This window comes from Enhydra lutris, unplaced genomic scaffold, assembly GCF_002288905.1.
Source record: "Enhydra lutris kenyoni isolate GAN:26980312 unplaced genomic scaffold, ASM228890v2 scaffoldscaffold89, whole genome shotgun sequence".
NCBI lineage: Eukaryota > Metazoa > Chordata > Mammalia > Carnivora > Mustelidae > Enhydra > Enhydra lutris.
Genome location: NW_019154173.1, coordinates 3,573,202 through 3,588,867, shown reverse-complemented (window position 1 = coordinate 3,588,867; position 15,666 = coordinate 3,573,202). Strand labels below are relative to the sequence as shown.

Below are 15,666 nucleotides of genomic sequence, written 5' to 3'. Positions count from 1 at the left end.
CCAAGTGAATTAATCTGTGGGACTCAGTTGTGATATATGTAAAATGGGGATAATAACAGTAGCTACCTCACAGTGTTGCTGTGAGGATTGATTTTTTTAAAAGGATTTTATTTATTTATTTGTAAGAGTGAGTGAGATAGAGAGACACACACACAGAGAGAGAGAGAACATGATTTGGGAGAGGGGCAGAGGTAGAGGGAGAAACAGACACCACGTCAAGCAGTAAGCCCAATGCAGGGCTCGATTCCAGGACCCTGGGATCATTACCTGAGCCAAATGCAGTCACATAATCAACCGAGCCACCCAAGCACCCCATGAGGATTTTAGCACAATAATCCATGCAAAGAATTTAGCACAGTGCCTGGCACCTACAAAATGTTCGACAAATGAAAGCATAACATACTTCTTATTCATTAATGTGGAGAAATTTGATGGAACAAAGGAAAACCCATCAACTTCATAGTAACTATTCTTGACACTGTAGAAAGATTTCCACTTTGTCAGGGTTTTCAGAAAGTGCCAAGAACCACTAGAAAAAAAAAATCAAACTTTCTTTTGGTGAGATAGTCATTCCTCATTGTACCAGTTTTCTCAGAGCTACCTTTACATCCTTGTTCCTTACTGTATAAATAATAGGGTTGAGAGCAGGGGTAAGCACTGTATACAGAAGAGAAAGCAACTTCAATAAGTCTTCATGCTGAGGCCCTAATGGGAAGCCGTAGACAATGCCCAGCATCCCATAATACAAACTGACCACTGTCAGATGGGAGGAACAGGTGGAGAAGGCCCTCTGCTTCCCTGAGGTAGAAGGAATCCTTAGAATGGTGGAGATGATGTAAGTATAAGATGCTAAAGTTAGCATGAAGGGGCCGAAGGCAAATAAAGACATACATATAAAAGAGGTCATCTCAGCTACTTGAGTATCAGTGCAGGCCAGTTTCATGATGGGCTTCAAATCACAGAAGAAGTGGTTAATTTCATTGTCAGTGCAGAATTTTGACTGAAAAATGAACACCATAAGAAGGTTGGGTGCCAGAAATCCGGCCACCCAAGAGGCACCAGCTAGCTGTAAGCAACCCGAGTAGTCCATTATGCTGGAGTAATGCAATGGGTTACAGATGGCTATATAGCGATCATAAGACATTACAGCCAGGAAGAAACATTCAGTGGCCACCAGAGCAGCAAAAAAATAAAACTGGCAAGCACAGCCTGGGAAGGAAATAGGCACATGAGCTGATAACAATGTTCTCAGCATCATGGGCTCAATGGTAGTGATGTAGCCAATCTCTAGGAATGAAAAGTGGCCAAGAAAGAAATACATGGGTGTGTGAAGGGAGTGATCAGCTGACACCACAATTAGGATTACAATGTTGCCCATGAGAGTCACCACATAGATGACCAGAAATACCCCAAAAAGAAGAAACTGAAGGCCATGGAGATCCCCAAAACCCAAAAGGATAAATTCTGTAATTTGAGTCATATTTTCTTCTTCAGTGTTAGCCATGACTTAGACCTAAAAATAAAAATATAAAGAATGACCATTGATTAAATACTATTTTTAGAAAAAAAATCAAACTGCTTAACGGCATCATATATATCCAGTATAATTGACTTCTTTTTGGAAGTCCAGGATTCTTAATCTTAATTAATAAATTTGACCACAGTCCCTCAGGAGCCATTTGGAAAGTTCATCCATTACCTCAATTGCCCCAGCATATATGGAATGTATAGGCCCTTGAAACTGTGACTGTGACATAAATAGGCGCATTTTTCCCAATATTTATTAAAAAAAAAAACAGAACAAAGAGAAAATGTTCTATCCTTGGAGATCTTATTCTCCTTGTGTCTACAGCTGTTAGTGGTGTTTTCATCAGCAGTGAGTATTCTGAATAATTTAGGTGTAAATTGTATAAGGTCCATGATCAAATTTGTTTCCTGTTTTAGAAATTCCATATCAATTAAATTACATGAGTTGAAATTCATTATGTTGAAGGATGTCTAATCCTTAAAACTTATTTGATAACAAATTCTCTGAATGTTAGTAGAGGAGGTATAGTGCAATGAAAGGGAACTCCTTATGGTAAGATGATGGTTATAGTAAAAAAAAAAGTCATACCTGAATTCAAATTCCAGCTCTGCTACTTAATGGCTGTGTGCCTTTAAACAAGTCACATCACTTATCTGACAGTCAGTTTCCTCATCTGTAGAATAGCATATTGATTCTGTGTTATGTTTTCACAATCACGGGTCTATATTAGGTATTTAATACATTCATTTATCCATTCAACGATATTAAATGCCTACTATGTGTGAAAATCTTTGAAAGGTGCTTAGAATAAAATAAGGAAAAAGTCAATTTTTTAACAACTTAGGAATACTCTGTGTCTCATGGACTTAACATTTTAGTGGGAAGGAAAGACTAAAAACAAGGGAAGAGACCCATAAAATAATTTTAAGTTGTCTACTATGAATGTAAGAAATAAGGACTCCAAATAGGAAATATGCTATATGTATGTGTATTTGGGAGAAGGATATTTTGGTTGCTGTGGTCAAGAAAAGCATAAAAAATTGAGACCTCAAAAAAATGAGAAGATAGTCATGTAAGAGTTGGGAGTGGGGTTAATAGAGTATTCCAAGCAGAGGGAAGGTAGGGAGGTAGGACTTGAGGGAATTATTTAAAGTGTTAGAAAAACTGAAGTACACTGAAAAAAAGAAAACCAACATATTGTAGAAGAGAAATTGGAGAGAGAGAAAAATAAACAGAAAGGCAAAGAGACAGAGAAATGAAGAAGGCATATGGGGAAAGTTAGGAAAGGTCCAAATCATTTAAGTCCTTGTAGGCCATGCTATGGCACATAGATTTTAAAGGCAAAGAGACAGAGAAATGGAGAAGGCATATGGGGAAAGTTAGGAAAGGTCCAAATCATTTAAGTCCTTGTAGGCCATGCTATGGCACATAGATTTTAAAATATTATAGGAGGGCCCCTGGCTGGCTCAGTTGGAAGAGCATGCGACTCTTGATCACAGGGCTGTGAGTTTGAGCCCCATGTTGGGTGTGGAGATTACTTAAATAAAAATAAATAATATAGGAATTCACTGGAGGGTGTAAAGCAGCACTGTAATTAAATCTGGAGCTTAAAATAACTTTTGATTCTGTTTAATAAATTAATTAGAGGATTGCCTTGGTGGCTCAGTGGATTAAGCCTCTGCCTTTGGCTCAGGTCATGATCTCAGGGCCCTGGGATTGAGCCCCACATCGGGCTCTCTGCTCAGCAGGGAGCCTGCTTCACCCCCTTTCTCTGCCTGCCTCTCTGCCTACTTGTGATCTCTCTCTCTGTCAAATAAATAAATAAAATCTTCAAAAAAATAAATGAATTAGAGGGAAAGTTTAATGAATGAGAATGAGACAGGTAAGAGACAATTTCAGTGAGATGACAGTAATCCTGAATAAAGTGGTTGCAAAAAAGATGAACAGAGGACAGGTTCAAGACACATTTTGGAGGTAAAAATACCAGGAGTTACTAATAAATTAGATGTGAGGAGTGATAAAAGGTGAAATATCAAAGATAACTCCTGAGTTTCTGGCTTGAGCAACTGGTTCCATTTACTTAGATGGTGATAATGTAGAGGAAAATTTTAGGGAAAATGCAAAATCAACTTGGAGGTAATAAGTTTGAGATGTTTATGAGAATTTAGAGTGGAGAGGAGAAGCTGAGAGTTGGATTTGAGAGTATGTAACCCAGAGAAGAGGGCTAGAATGGATTATAAATTGAGGAACTATCAGAATATAGATAATATCCAAATCCTTGATAATGGACAAGCTGACTTACAGAGAAATTATGGATGTACAAGAATGCCTTACACTAAACCTGGCGATTCACAGACCTGTACCCCTGGGGATAAAAATATATTATATGTTTATAAAAAATAAAATTTAAAAAAAAGAATGCCTTACACTGAGATTTAAGACCTTTTTTTCTCTTAGACAGGGCATAGGAAAAGAAAAGTAGATTGAAAAAGAGGAGTTGGTGAGGTAGAATGAAAACCAAGAGGAAATAAAATAACAGAAGCCATGTTTCAAAAGAATCGTTGATTGTGACAAAAGCTGTTGTGAGATTAAGAGAAGACACAGAATAGTCTCATATTTGGTTATATGACTAATAGAGTCAGTGGAGTGGTGGAGACTGAGGGAGAACAGAGAAAATGAATGAAAACTGTAGAGAAATGAGCACTGTCCCTACCTTTTGTATGCTAATGAAAATGATCCAACATAGAGTGGATATTGATGATGCACACGTATATAAGGAGCAAATTTTGGGAATGAAATCTTTTAGAAAGTGAAAGGGTATGAGATACAGAGCAAAAGAGGAGAGCTTAATCTTTGGCAAAGACAGGAACACTTCATCTTTTTAACAAGAAGAAGGCTAGATAAAATGGACAGATTTGTAGTTAAGTTGGTACATTTAATTTTGGAAGATGATGGAGTTTGCTTCTAATGGTTTCTGTTTCCCCAAAGAAGTAGGACTGTAAAGGTGAGGGTTGAGAAGGACATTTGGGAAGTTTGAGGGAGGAAAAACTGTACAATGGTCATATCTGGAAATGAAAAATGCTATCTTACTAGAACTAATACTATGATTGTCGGGCAGTATTGACTGGCAATTTGATCTTTGAGATCATAAATTTAAGAAGGCGAAACAAACTGCTTTCTTGAATGATATTGTCTGGCAATGTTTAGCTCTAGGGTGGAGTAGGAAAATAGTTGGGTTCAATCAGGTTTGGAATTTGGCCAAATGAAAACAATGGAAAGAAAGAGCGACAAGAGAGTTCGGGGATATTTGAAAAAACAGTTGTCAGGAAGAATCATATGATAACCGTTAAGTCTCTTCTACTTCCTTCCATGGATTATTAAAGACAGAAAGGACATTCAAAATATCATCTGACCAATACTTTAATTTTGTAACTGAAAAAGAAGATCCAGGCTGATAGTCTTTTTTAGCATCTCAGATCTAGTAGTAACAGACCAGGAATGGACACCCAGGTTTCATTTTTCAGTTCTGTTCCTTCCATTATAACATGCTCTTATAATTTTTGTTCTCTTTTCATCTCCCTTTAGTGCCCTGCCCTTAATGTGTAATATGTAAGTACTTGAAGAAAGATTTACCTTCAATTTAGTAATTTACATGTCGGGAGCTTAATACCTTTCAAAGAACTTTTAGATGGATCATCATTTTTAATCTTCCCAACTATCTTGTCAGGTATTTGGGAGTAGATCTTTGATTTGTCTCAACTGATTTTTCAGATGAAAAAAAAAAAACAGAATAACAATTACTTCACTACTACATTGTACTTGTATTTCAATTATAATTTTTTCTCCTGGAGATAAAAAGTTAATCTTATGCATGTTGATGTAAAGGTAAATTTACAAGATCCTAATTATATTATGAGCCAGAAGTTTCTGTCAGGTAACTGGATAATGGGATTCATATGGAGATCGCCATCATTCAAGTTGAACAACAAATTAAGAAATTGAGGCAGATTTCCATGATGAAGATGTAATAAAAATCTGCTTTAGAAAAAAAGGGCTTTGGAGGTCAGGATTAAGAAAACTGTTTCAGAGTTACGGTGGGTGCCTAGCAAAAGTAGTACCTTCTTAGGAAAAGAGATCGATGGCATTCCAGGAAGAAGGAATAATGTGACTAAAGGACCAGTAACCCGAGGAACACGTTGACCATTGATTTCAGAAACATTGTTTGAGCAAAATGAGTAGGGAACTGAGAACAGAGAAGGGAGGAGCACATGTATTTTTGGAAAAAGAAAGACCAGGAAAAGATTTTTTTAAATGGGTCAGAGAAGTGGGAAAAACCAAGAAGTGATATCACAGAGTCCAAGAGAGGAAAGACACCATCAGAACTGTTAGTAAAGAAGACACCATGAATATTGGAGCACTGAGGCAAGAATCCTGACTCTACTCAGGTGGGGAAGTGAACAGTAAAAACCACAAATGTGGGCTATTATTTAAAAAAGACTTGTTGGTGAAGTAAAGGAGAGGGAGAAAAAAACTGAAAAAAAAAATACAGGTCAAAGAGGATTGACAGAAGCTATTTGTGTTTATTCTTACTTTTGTTTTTCAGTAAAGGAAAAACTTGACCAAGATTCTAGGCAAAGAATCTAAGTCCAGAGAGAAGGAAATATGAACCACATGCAAAGAGATAAGTGATGGAACAAGGAGGCTCTCAGAAGGTTAGAGGGGATGGTGTGGGGAATACCCAAGTGGAGGCATTATTTTCAAGCAAGAATGAAAGACTGTCTTTCAGAAGAGGAGAGGGGGTAAAGATGGGTATGGATAGTGATTATCAAGACAATTACCTCATTGTTTTCCTTCCACTTGAGTTTGGAAACTTAAGCCATCCCTAGATGACTATGATCACTATGATGAACCCATGGTAGAGATCTTCTCTTTGCTTCCTCAGAGCCTGTCTCCTTGTTTCATCTGTGTATGTGGAGCCCAGAACACTTTGTGGAAACCAGAGTGGTTTGCTAAGACAGGCAGCTATGTGCTGTATGACTACTATGTTTTTTGACTAGGAGTAGATCCAGCAACAGCATGACAGGTATGTTATTTTATATCCTCTAAGAAGATTCAACAAGACCTTAAAAATCACAGTTTTCCAACCCTTCATCTCTGCACAACTATACTTCTTCCAAAAAGAAGAAACAAGAGTTCATCACATAAAAGCATTTTTAGTTTTCAGGCAGTTGTGACCAAAACATTTTTAGCTCCTTTGGGTTTAGAAAGAGTATAATGCTTGCCAATGTTATCTATCTTTTAAACACTCCTAACGTTCTGCAAGCAGGGACTAGTAAGATAGAGTTTAAATAAGAAAACCAATTATTTTTAAGTTTGGCTCCCAAGGGAGATTTGCTTTGTAATTGAAAGATCAATGTTTGATTCTCATGACATCCTGGACTTCCATTCAGTGACTGCTGACTAAATGGTGTGAAATTGTATATTGGAGTATCTGATGTGTCACATGGGTCAGAGCCACAGTCCATCTAGGCCAACCTCCAGAGGCTACGGAAAGTACTAAGCAATAGCTTGGGAAAGTAAATGTGAAAAGCACTGGAACTAGTGACAGAAAATCTAGGTTCTAGACCTGGATTTTCCTCTGCGTGTGCAATCTAGTATCTCAGTATCTTTACTGGATCCCAGTTTTTTCTCCTTTGAAGTGGGGGGAGCAATAATCCCTGCCCTGCTGACCCTACAGGATTGTGTGGGTCTCAAATAGATGATTGTGTGGGAAAGGCTTTATCAACTAGAAATCTAAATGCTCCATGCTAATATCATATTTGAGAAGCATGAATGATGTTGCTGGTCATAGAAGTTGAGGGTAGTTTTGTCCTTAAGTTCAAAGATACCTGGATTCCTAAAGCTAGAAGTAAAACTCCTACTTTTTTACATCATGAAATTTAACCTGGAAACATCTAAATCCCCTTTCCCCAAAGCCTTCGGTCAACTTTAAGTGATTCTATATTCTAATTAAAAGCACAACTGTTATAGTTTGGTTTTTACAATCAAATTCAAAGTCGTTTTACACAAGCTGTTGGAGGTAGTTTTTTAAAACTAGTTACCTTGTCATTTTTCCATCCTATGTGAACAGATTGCGTTTGGCCTCCTGAGCAAGTTTCTTTAGTGCCGGTTTTATCTGCTTTTTAAGCTATACAGAAAAGTATTTGTTGGAAGTGGTAAAACCTCTTTGTATAGCACTTAGCGAGTCTTCTCCCCAGTTTCTTTGATGGCTATGTGAACATTTTACAATGCTAAGCAAACATCATATAAGACAGACCACTTACAGAGATATGACCATTACCTGTTACCCCAGGCCACTATCATTGTCATCATTTGGTTTCGAAGTTCACAAAGATTATTGGGTCTCTCTGGGTTCAGCAATACTCTAACTGCTGGTGATGTAAAGGTGAAGAAAGGCTGGGAAGCTGAACTTGTGACTTTGGAGCTCAATGATTAGTGGAAGTGACAGATGTGTGAAGAAAGTGGTGGAACTGCAATATAATGAATGCAGCAATAGGACTCTGTATAACATGTAGATGGAGCACAGGGAAGTGAGTTCGGAGATCGGTGTGCAGAGGAACTAGTAGCAGTGATGGTCTATTGGAGGGCCTGCCATCTGCATTGGGATTTTTTAGTTTATTTCTTTCAAAGCATCTTTTCATCTATTATTTCATTGATCTTTACAGCTCATTGGGTTTTGAGGGATGAATAGAAGTATTTCAAGCCAACAGGGGGTGGAGAGAGTTTCAGACAGACTAGCATGCACCACTGAAGGAGTGACAGCAGAGGAGGCAGAGAAATAGACAGGCACAGAGGTCCCTGTCTTAAAGAGTGTACACTGTAAGAGCGTGGACTTTATCCTGAAGTCAACAAGAAGTCATTAAAGAGTTTTTAAATAGGGAAATGGCATAGTCGTGTTTGTATTTTAGAAAACTATATCCTTTGGGTGGCTATGCAAATGATAAATTAGAGGCAAAGGAAGAGACTCAAGGCAGGAAGTCCAGGGAGGAGGAGAGGATGGTGGTCATTGGAAAAGGAGAGGCAATGGCTTCAGACAATAGTAACAACACTGTCATTTTCACAAAGACCATATTCTCCCTTCATTATTGTTCAAATTTATCCAAAGTAAGTTGTGGAAGAAAATATATATATTTTTATTTGAGAGTGAGAGAGAGAGAGAGAGAGAGAATGCATGAGCAGAAGTGGGGGAGAGGAAGAGAGAGAATCTTAAGCAGGCTCCATGCCCAGCCCAGACCCTGAAGTGGGCTCAATCCCATGACCTGAGCCCAAATCAAGAGACAGTCACTCAAACAACTGAGCCACCCAGGCGCCCCAGAAAATAATTCTTTTGAATATTTAGAAACACACAAATGGATCATAACTCTGAAATTCATGTGTGACTTGCTTATTTAATGTCAACTTACATTTCCCATAGAACAACAGCAGTCCCAAATACCTGGCCATCCCAGAGAAAGTTGTTTAAAGTACAAAGTTCTTGAAAAAAATTGCAGTGAAATATACTTGTTCTCTAATAACATTTGTTGCATGAATAAATGAGTGAACAAATGAAGGAATAAATGTATGGGTATAATTTACTAACATGAGCAAGGGCCTGTGCTCATTATGGTGGAAGGTAGAAAGGTGTCTCAGATATAGCTCTTGGCCTTGAGGGAAATAAAAAAAATCTTTCACCTGGACAGCTCACCAAAGTGACTACTCTTACTTAATTGCCAGCTTGCTTGTCACAAAGGCCCAATGGGAAGTTTTATTAAAAGATAATCCAATAAATGTTATATAATCTTCAATACACAAAGAATACTAACCTAAAGATCACATGAGGCATCAGATCTTCGATTTTAAGTTTGTGAATTTTTCAAAAACTCAGTTTAATGAACAGTACATAATTTGTGCACAGTGAACAATTAAAACAGTATAATGAATTTTCCTTTCAACTCAGACCACTGGTCCCTCTCCCCAGGGTCAACTACTGTAAACAGTTTGTTTTGGGTGCTTCAGGAAATTTTCTATGCTTATACCAGCATTTATATACATTTACATTTTTCCTATTTGCTTAAAAGTTATTGCACAGCATATAATAATTCTACAGAGCTTTTTAATTTATTTGAAAGATCTTTCTGTATCTGCATACATAAATTAGTCTTATTCATTTTAACATTTGCCTAGTGCTCTGGCATATGGATAAGCCATTATTTATTTATTTTTGTTACAGAGCTTGTTTTTCTAAGAAATAAAACATTATAAGTACAGTGAAAATTCCTTTTGTTTCCAACCCCATTTCTCTTGAGCCCCAGAGGCATCCATTATCCTACAGTTGATGTGTATCCTCCATGTTTATGCTTCTATCCTTTTACTACATATGAATGTATTTATAAGCAATACATGATAATATTTTGTATGTTTTAAATTTTGCACAAAAGTCACCATAATTTTTTGCAACTTTCTTTCTTCCCCCCAACTCTACATTTGTTTTTTTTCCAAACCTATCCGTGTAGATACATGTAGCTCTCATTTACTCATTGGTGATTTACCCTGTGGGTTTGTTTTTCCTTACAGCCTACTTGCTAAAATGCAGAGTCCCACTACTGGAATTTTTTTTTCTCACATTCTTGCTTTGAGGTTACACTGGATGGATTAATAAAAGGATAAAAAATTTCTTATGAATTGAAAACCTATAAATGTTTTGGTCTAGAAGAGGATGTTAATAAACTTTAGTCATTACAAACAATGTTGCCTTAAATATCCTTGAATATGTTTCTTGGATTTCTTTAAGACACCTAAGTGTTGAATTGTTGGTTCAGAGTATACTAATATTTTCGTATTCACTATGTACAACCAAACTGCTCTCTAAAGTGGGTGTAAAAACACACTTTCCCACAAGCATGTATAACAATATCTATTTCCTCACATTCTTGCCTACATATGATATTAGCAACTGCTTTTATTTGAGGCAATCTGATGTCTATGCGATAGTATCTCTGTGCTAAATTAATTTGCATTTTCCTGATTATTAGCAAGGATAAAAGCATGTTTCCTCTTCTGTAAATTGTCCAATAATATTTTGTCCATTTTAGTTTGGATTTTTTTTTTTTTTTTACTAAAGGTTGTCATTTATGTAGTTTGTATCTGTCTGGTATATATTTGTTGCAGATGTTTTCTCCAAGTCTGTAAGTTGCCTATTAACTTTGTTTATTATAATATAACAAAAAAGGGTAGAGGGTTTTTTTAATGTGGTTAAATTCATCAATCATTTACTATTTGTGTTGTTTGTGTCTTATTCAAGAAATCCTTTCCTAACTCGATACTATATATTAATCTAAATTTTTTTTAAAATGCAAAAATTTTTACAAACATTTAGTTATTAAATCCATCTAGAATTCATTTATGTATATGATACAATGTAGGAAACAAATTTTATTTGTTCTAGTGTAAACAAGCAATTATTCTTAGTTCATCTATTGAATAATCCATCCTTTCCTCTCATGATCTATAATGCTAGTTCTGTCATATATCAAGGTTACTTACTTTCAGAGTCTCTCTGCTTGTCTCTCTCTACACAAATACTACACTCTTTTAATTAGTTGTCTAAGTCTTGATATCTATTAGATAAGTCTTTCCTATTTGTGCTTCTTTATAATTGTCTTGAATATTCTTGGACCTTTAATTTTTCATAATTTTTAGAATAAGCTAGTTAAGTTCCCTTAAAAATTCTTTTGTGACTTTGTTTGGAATTTCACTGAACTTACAGATTAATTTTTGGGATTGTGGACATCTTTAAATTAATGAGTTTTCCTATATGTAACATGATATTTATATCCCTTTATTGAAGTCTTTTATGTCCTTCACCAGTGCTTACAATATTTTCCATAAGGATCATGGGCATCTTTTCTTAGATTTATAGTTAGTTACTTAATAGTGTTGCTTGTTGTTGCAAATGGTAGCTTTTTTTGTACATTTAAAAAAATGTTTTATATATATATATATATTTTTTTTTAAATTTTTATTTATTTTTAAATTTCTTTTCAGTGTTCCAGAACTCATTGTTTACGCACCACACCCAGTGCTCCATGCAATACATGCCCTCCATAATACCCACCACCAGACTCACCCAACCTCCCAGCCCTCTCCCCTCCAAAACCCTCAGCTAGTTTGCCAGAGTCCACAGTCTCTCATGGTTCATCTCCCCCTCCAATTTCCCCCAACTCACTTCTCCTCTCCATCTCCCCATGTCCTCCATGTTATTCCTTATGCTCCACAAATAAGCCAAACCATATGATAATTGACTCTCTCTGCTTGACTTATTTCACTCAGCATAATCTCTTCCAGCCCATCCATGTGGATACAAAAGTTGGGTATTCATCCTTTCTAATGGAGGCATAGTACTCCATAGTATATATGGACCACATCTTCTTTATCCATTCGTCCGTTGAAGGGCATCTTGGTTCTTTCCACAGTTTGGTGACTGTGGCCATTGCTGCTATGAACATTGGGGTACAGATGGCCCTTCTTTTCACTCTATCTGTATCTTTGGGGTAAATACCCAATAGTGAAATTGCAGGGTCATAGGGATGCTCTATTTTTAATTTCATAAGGAATCTCTGCACTGTTTTCCAAAGTGACTGCACCAACTTGCATTCCCACCAACAGTGTGAGAGGGTTGCCCTTTCTCCACATCCTCTCCAACACTTGTTGTTTACTATCTTGTTAATTTTGGCCATTCTAACTGGTGTAAGGTGGTATCTCAATGTGGTTTTGATTTGAATCTCCCTGATGGCTAGTGATGATGAACATTTTTTCATGTGTCTGTTAGCCATTTGTATGTCTTCATTGGAGAAGTGTCTGTTCATGTCTTCTGCCCATTTTTTGACATGATTATCTGTTTTGTATGTGTTGAGCTTGAGGGGTTCACAGTAGAAGATATAGTTGAACAAATTCTCCATGAAACTTTTCCCAATCTGAGAGTGGAACCAGTGTTCATGTCATAGAGGCAAAAAGGTCTCCCCCCCCCCAAGATCACAGAATCTAGAAAGACTTCGAGACACCTGATTGTAAAAATGATCAATCATTGGGACACCTGGGTGGCTCAGTTGGTTAAGCGGCTGCCTTCTGCTCAGGTCATGATCCCAGCATCCTGGGATTGAGTCCCACATCAGGTTCCTTGCTTGGCAGGGAGCCTGCTTCTCCCTTTGCCTCTGCCTGCCACTCTGTCTGCCTGTGCTCGCTCTCACTTCTCTCTCTATGACAAATAAATAAATAAAATCTTTGAAAAAAATGATCAATCATAATTTTAGACAGGAGCTCTTGAAAGCAGCTATGGGAAAAAGATTCATTATGTACAGAGGAAGGTCCATCACAATAACATCAGACCTGTCCACAGAACTCTGGCAAACCAGAAAGGGCTGGCAAGATGTATTCAGGGCACTAAATGAAAAGAGCATGCAGCCAAGAATACTTTATCCAGCAAGACTGACGTTCAAAACGGATGGAGAGCCTCCAGGACCAGCAAGGTTTAAAAGAGTATGTGACCACCAAGCTGGGACTACAAGAAATATTAAGGGGGTTCTATAAAAGAAGAAAGAACCCAAGAGTGTCATTGAACAGAAATTTGTGGAGACAATCTATAGAAACAAGGACTTCACAGGAAACATGGTGTCAATAAAAACGTATCTCTCGATAATCACTCTCAACATGAATGGCCTAAACACTCCCATAAAATGGCACAGGGTTGCAGATTGGAGAAAATGACAGGACCCATCCATATGTTGTCTACAAGAGACCCATTTTGAACCCAAGGATACATCCAGACTGAAAGTGAAGGGATGAAGAAGCATCTTTCATGCCAATGGGCCTCAAAAGAAGGCTGGGGTAGTGATTCTCATATCAGATAAATTAGGTTTTAAGCTGAAGACTGTAGTCAGAGATACAGAAGGAGACTACATCATTCTTAAAGGGTCTATCCACCAAGAAGATCTAACAGTTGTAAATATTTATGCCCCCAATATGGGAGCAGCCAACTACATAAGACAACTGTTAATCAAGATAAAGAGTTATATTGATATGAATACATTAATAGTAGGGGATCTTAACACACCAGTCTCGGTAATAGACAGATCATCCAAGCAGAAAATCAATAAAGAAACAAGAGCACTGAATGACACATTGGGCCAGATGGACCTCATAGATATATACAGAACATTCCACCCTAAAACAACAGAATACTCATTCTTCTCGAGTGCATGTGGAACTTTCTCCAGAATAGACCACATACTAGGTCACAAATCAGGACTCAACCAATACTAAAAGATTGAGATTATTCCCTGCATAGTCTCAGATCACAATGCTTTGAAACTGGAACTCAACCACAAGAAAAAGTTTGGAAGGAATTCAAACACCTGGAAGCTAAAGGCCACCTTGCTTAAGAATGTTGGATCAACCAGGAAATCAAAGAAGAACATAAACAATTCATGGAAACCAATGAGAATGAAGACACCTCAGTCCAAAACCTATGGGATACAGCAAAGGCAGTCCTAAGGGGGAAATACATAGCCATCCAAGCCTCCCTCAAAAAAAAAAATTGAAATATCCAGAATACATCAGCTGTCTTTACACCTTAAAGAACTGGAGAATCAATAAAAAATTAAGCCAACCCCACACACAAGAAGGGAAATAATGAAGATTAGAGCAGAGTTCAATGAGATAGAAAATAGAGATACAGTAGAACGCATCAACAAAACTAGAAGCTGGTTTTTTGAAAGAACCGATAAAATTGATAAACCATTGGCCAAACTAATCCAAAAAAAGAGAGAAGACTCAAATTAATAAAATTATGAATGAAAAGGGAGAGATCATGACTAACACCAAGGAAATAGAAACAATCACCAGAAATTATTATCAACAGTTATATGCCAATAAGTTAAGCAACCTAGATGAAATGGATGCATTCCTGGAAACCTTTAAACTTCCAAAACTGAATCAGGAAGAAATTGACAACCTGAATAGACCAATATCTAGTAACGAGATTGAAACAGTGATCAAAAACCTCCCAAAAGGGGCGCCTGGGTGGCTCGGTGGGTTAAGCCACTGCCTTCAGCTTGGGTCGTGATCTCGGGGTCCTGGGATGGAGTCCCGCATCGGGCTCTCTGCTCGGCAGGAAGCCTGCTTCCCTCTCTCTCTCTGCCTGCCTTTCCATCTACTTGTCATCTCTCTCTGTCAAATAAATAAATAACATCTTTAAAAAAAAAAACAAAAACAAAAAAACCTCCCAAAAAACAAGAGCTCGGGACCTGACAGATTCCCTGGGGAATTCTACCAAACTTTCAAATAAGAAATAACACCTATTCTCTTGAAGCTGTTTCAAAAAAATGAAGCAGAAGGAAAACTTCCAGACTCTTTTTATGAAGCCAGCATTACCCTGATCCCCAAACCAAAGACCCCACCAAAAAGGAGAATTTCAGACCAATATCCCTAATGAATGTGGATGCTAAGATTCTCAACAAAATCCTAGCTAATAGGATCTAACAGTACATTAAAAAGATTATCCACCATGACCAGGTGGGATTTATCCATGGGTTGCAAGGGTGGTTCAGCATTCACAAATCAATCAGTGTGATAGAACAAACCAATAGGAGAAGAGAGAAGAACCACATGGTCCTCTCAGTTGATTCAGAAAAAGCATTTTACAAGATACAGCATCCGTTCCTGATTAAAACTCTTCAAAGTATAGGGATGGAGGGAATATTCCTAAACTTCATAAAATCTATCCATGAAAAACTCACAGCAAATATCATCCTCAATGGGGAAAGCTGACAGCCTTCCCTTTGAGATCAGGAACATGACAAGGATGTCCACTCTCACCACTCTTGTTCAACATAGTGTTAGAAGTCCTAGCAACAGCAATCAGACAACAAAGAGAAATAAAAGGTATTCAAATTGGCGATGACGAAGTCAAACTCTCTCTCTTTGCAGATGACATGATACTTTATATGGAAAACCCAAAAGACTCCACCCCCAAACTACTAGAACTCATATAGCAATTCAGTAATGTGGCAGGATACAAAGTCAATGTACAGAAATCAGTTGTT

At 37.4% G+C, this 15,666-nt stretch overlaps 1 protein-coding gene across 1 annotated transcript; it reads right to left on the bottom strand.

Annotated features, from left to right (window-relative positions):
• Positions 1-574: 574 nt before the first annotated feature.
• On the bottom strand, positions 575-1,480 carry LOC111162149 (olfactory receptor 10A4-like). Its single transcript, XM_022526338.1, has one exon. The coding sequence runs from the start codon at positions 1,478-1,480 to the stop codon at positions 575-577; it is 906 nt and encodes a 301-aa protein (XP_022382046.1).
• Positions 1,481-15,666: the final 14,186 nt, after the last annotated feature.

What these genes read in the sequence shown, in the direction of transcription:
- LOC111162149 (XM_022526338.1), bottom strand. Translation starts at nt 1,480, where the DNA reads ATGACTCAAATTACAGAATTTATCCTTTTGGGTTTTGGGGATCTCCAT.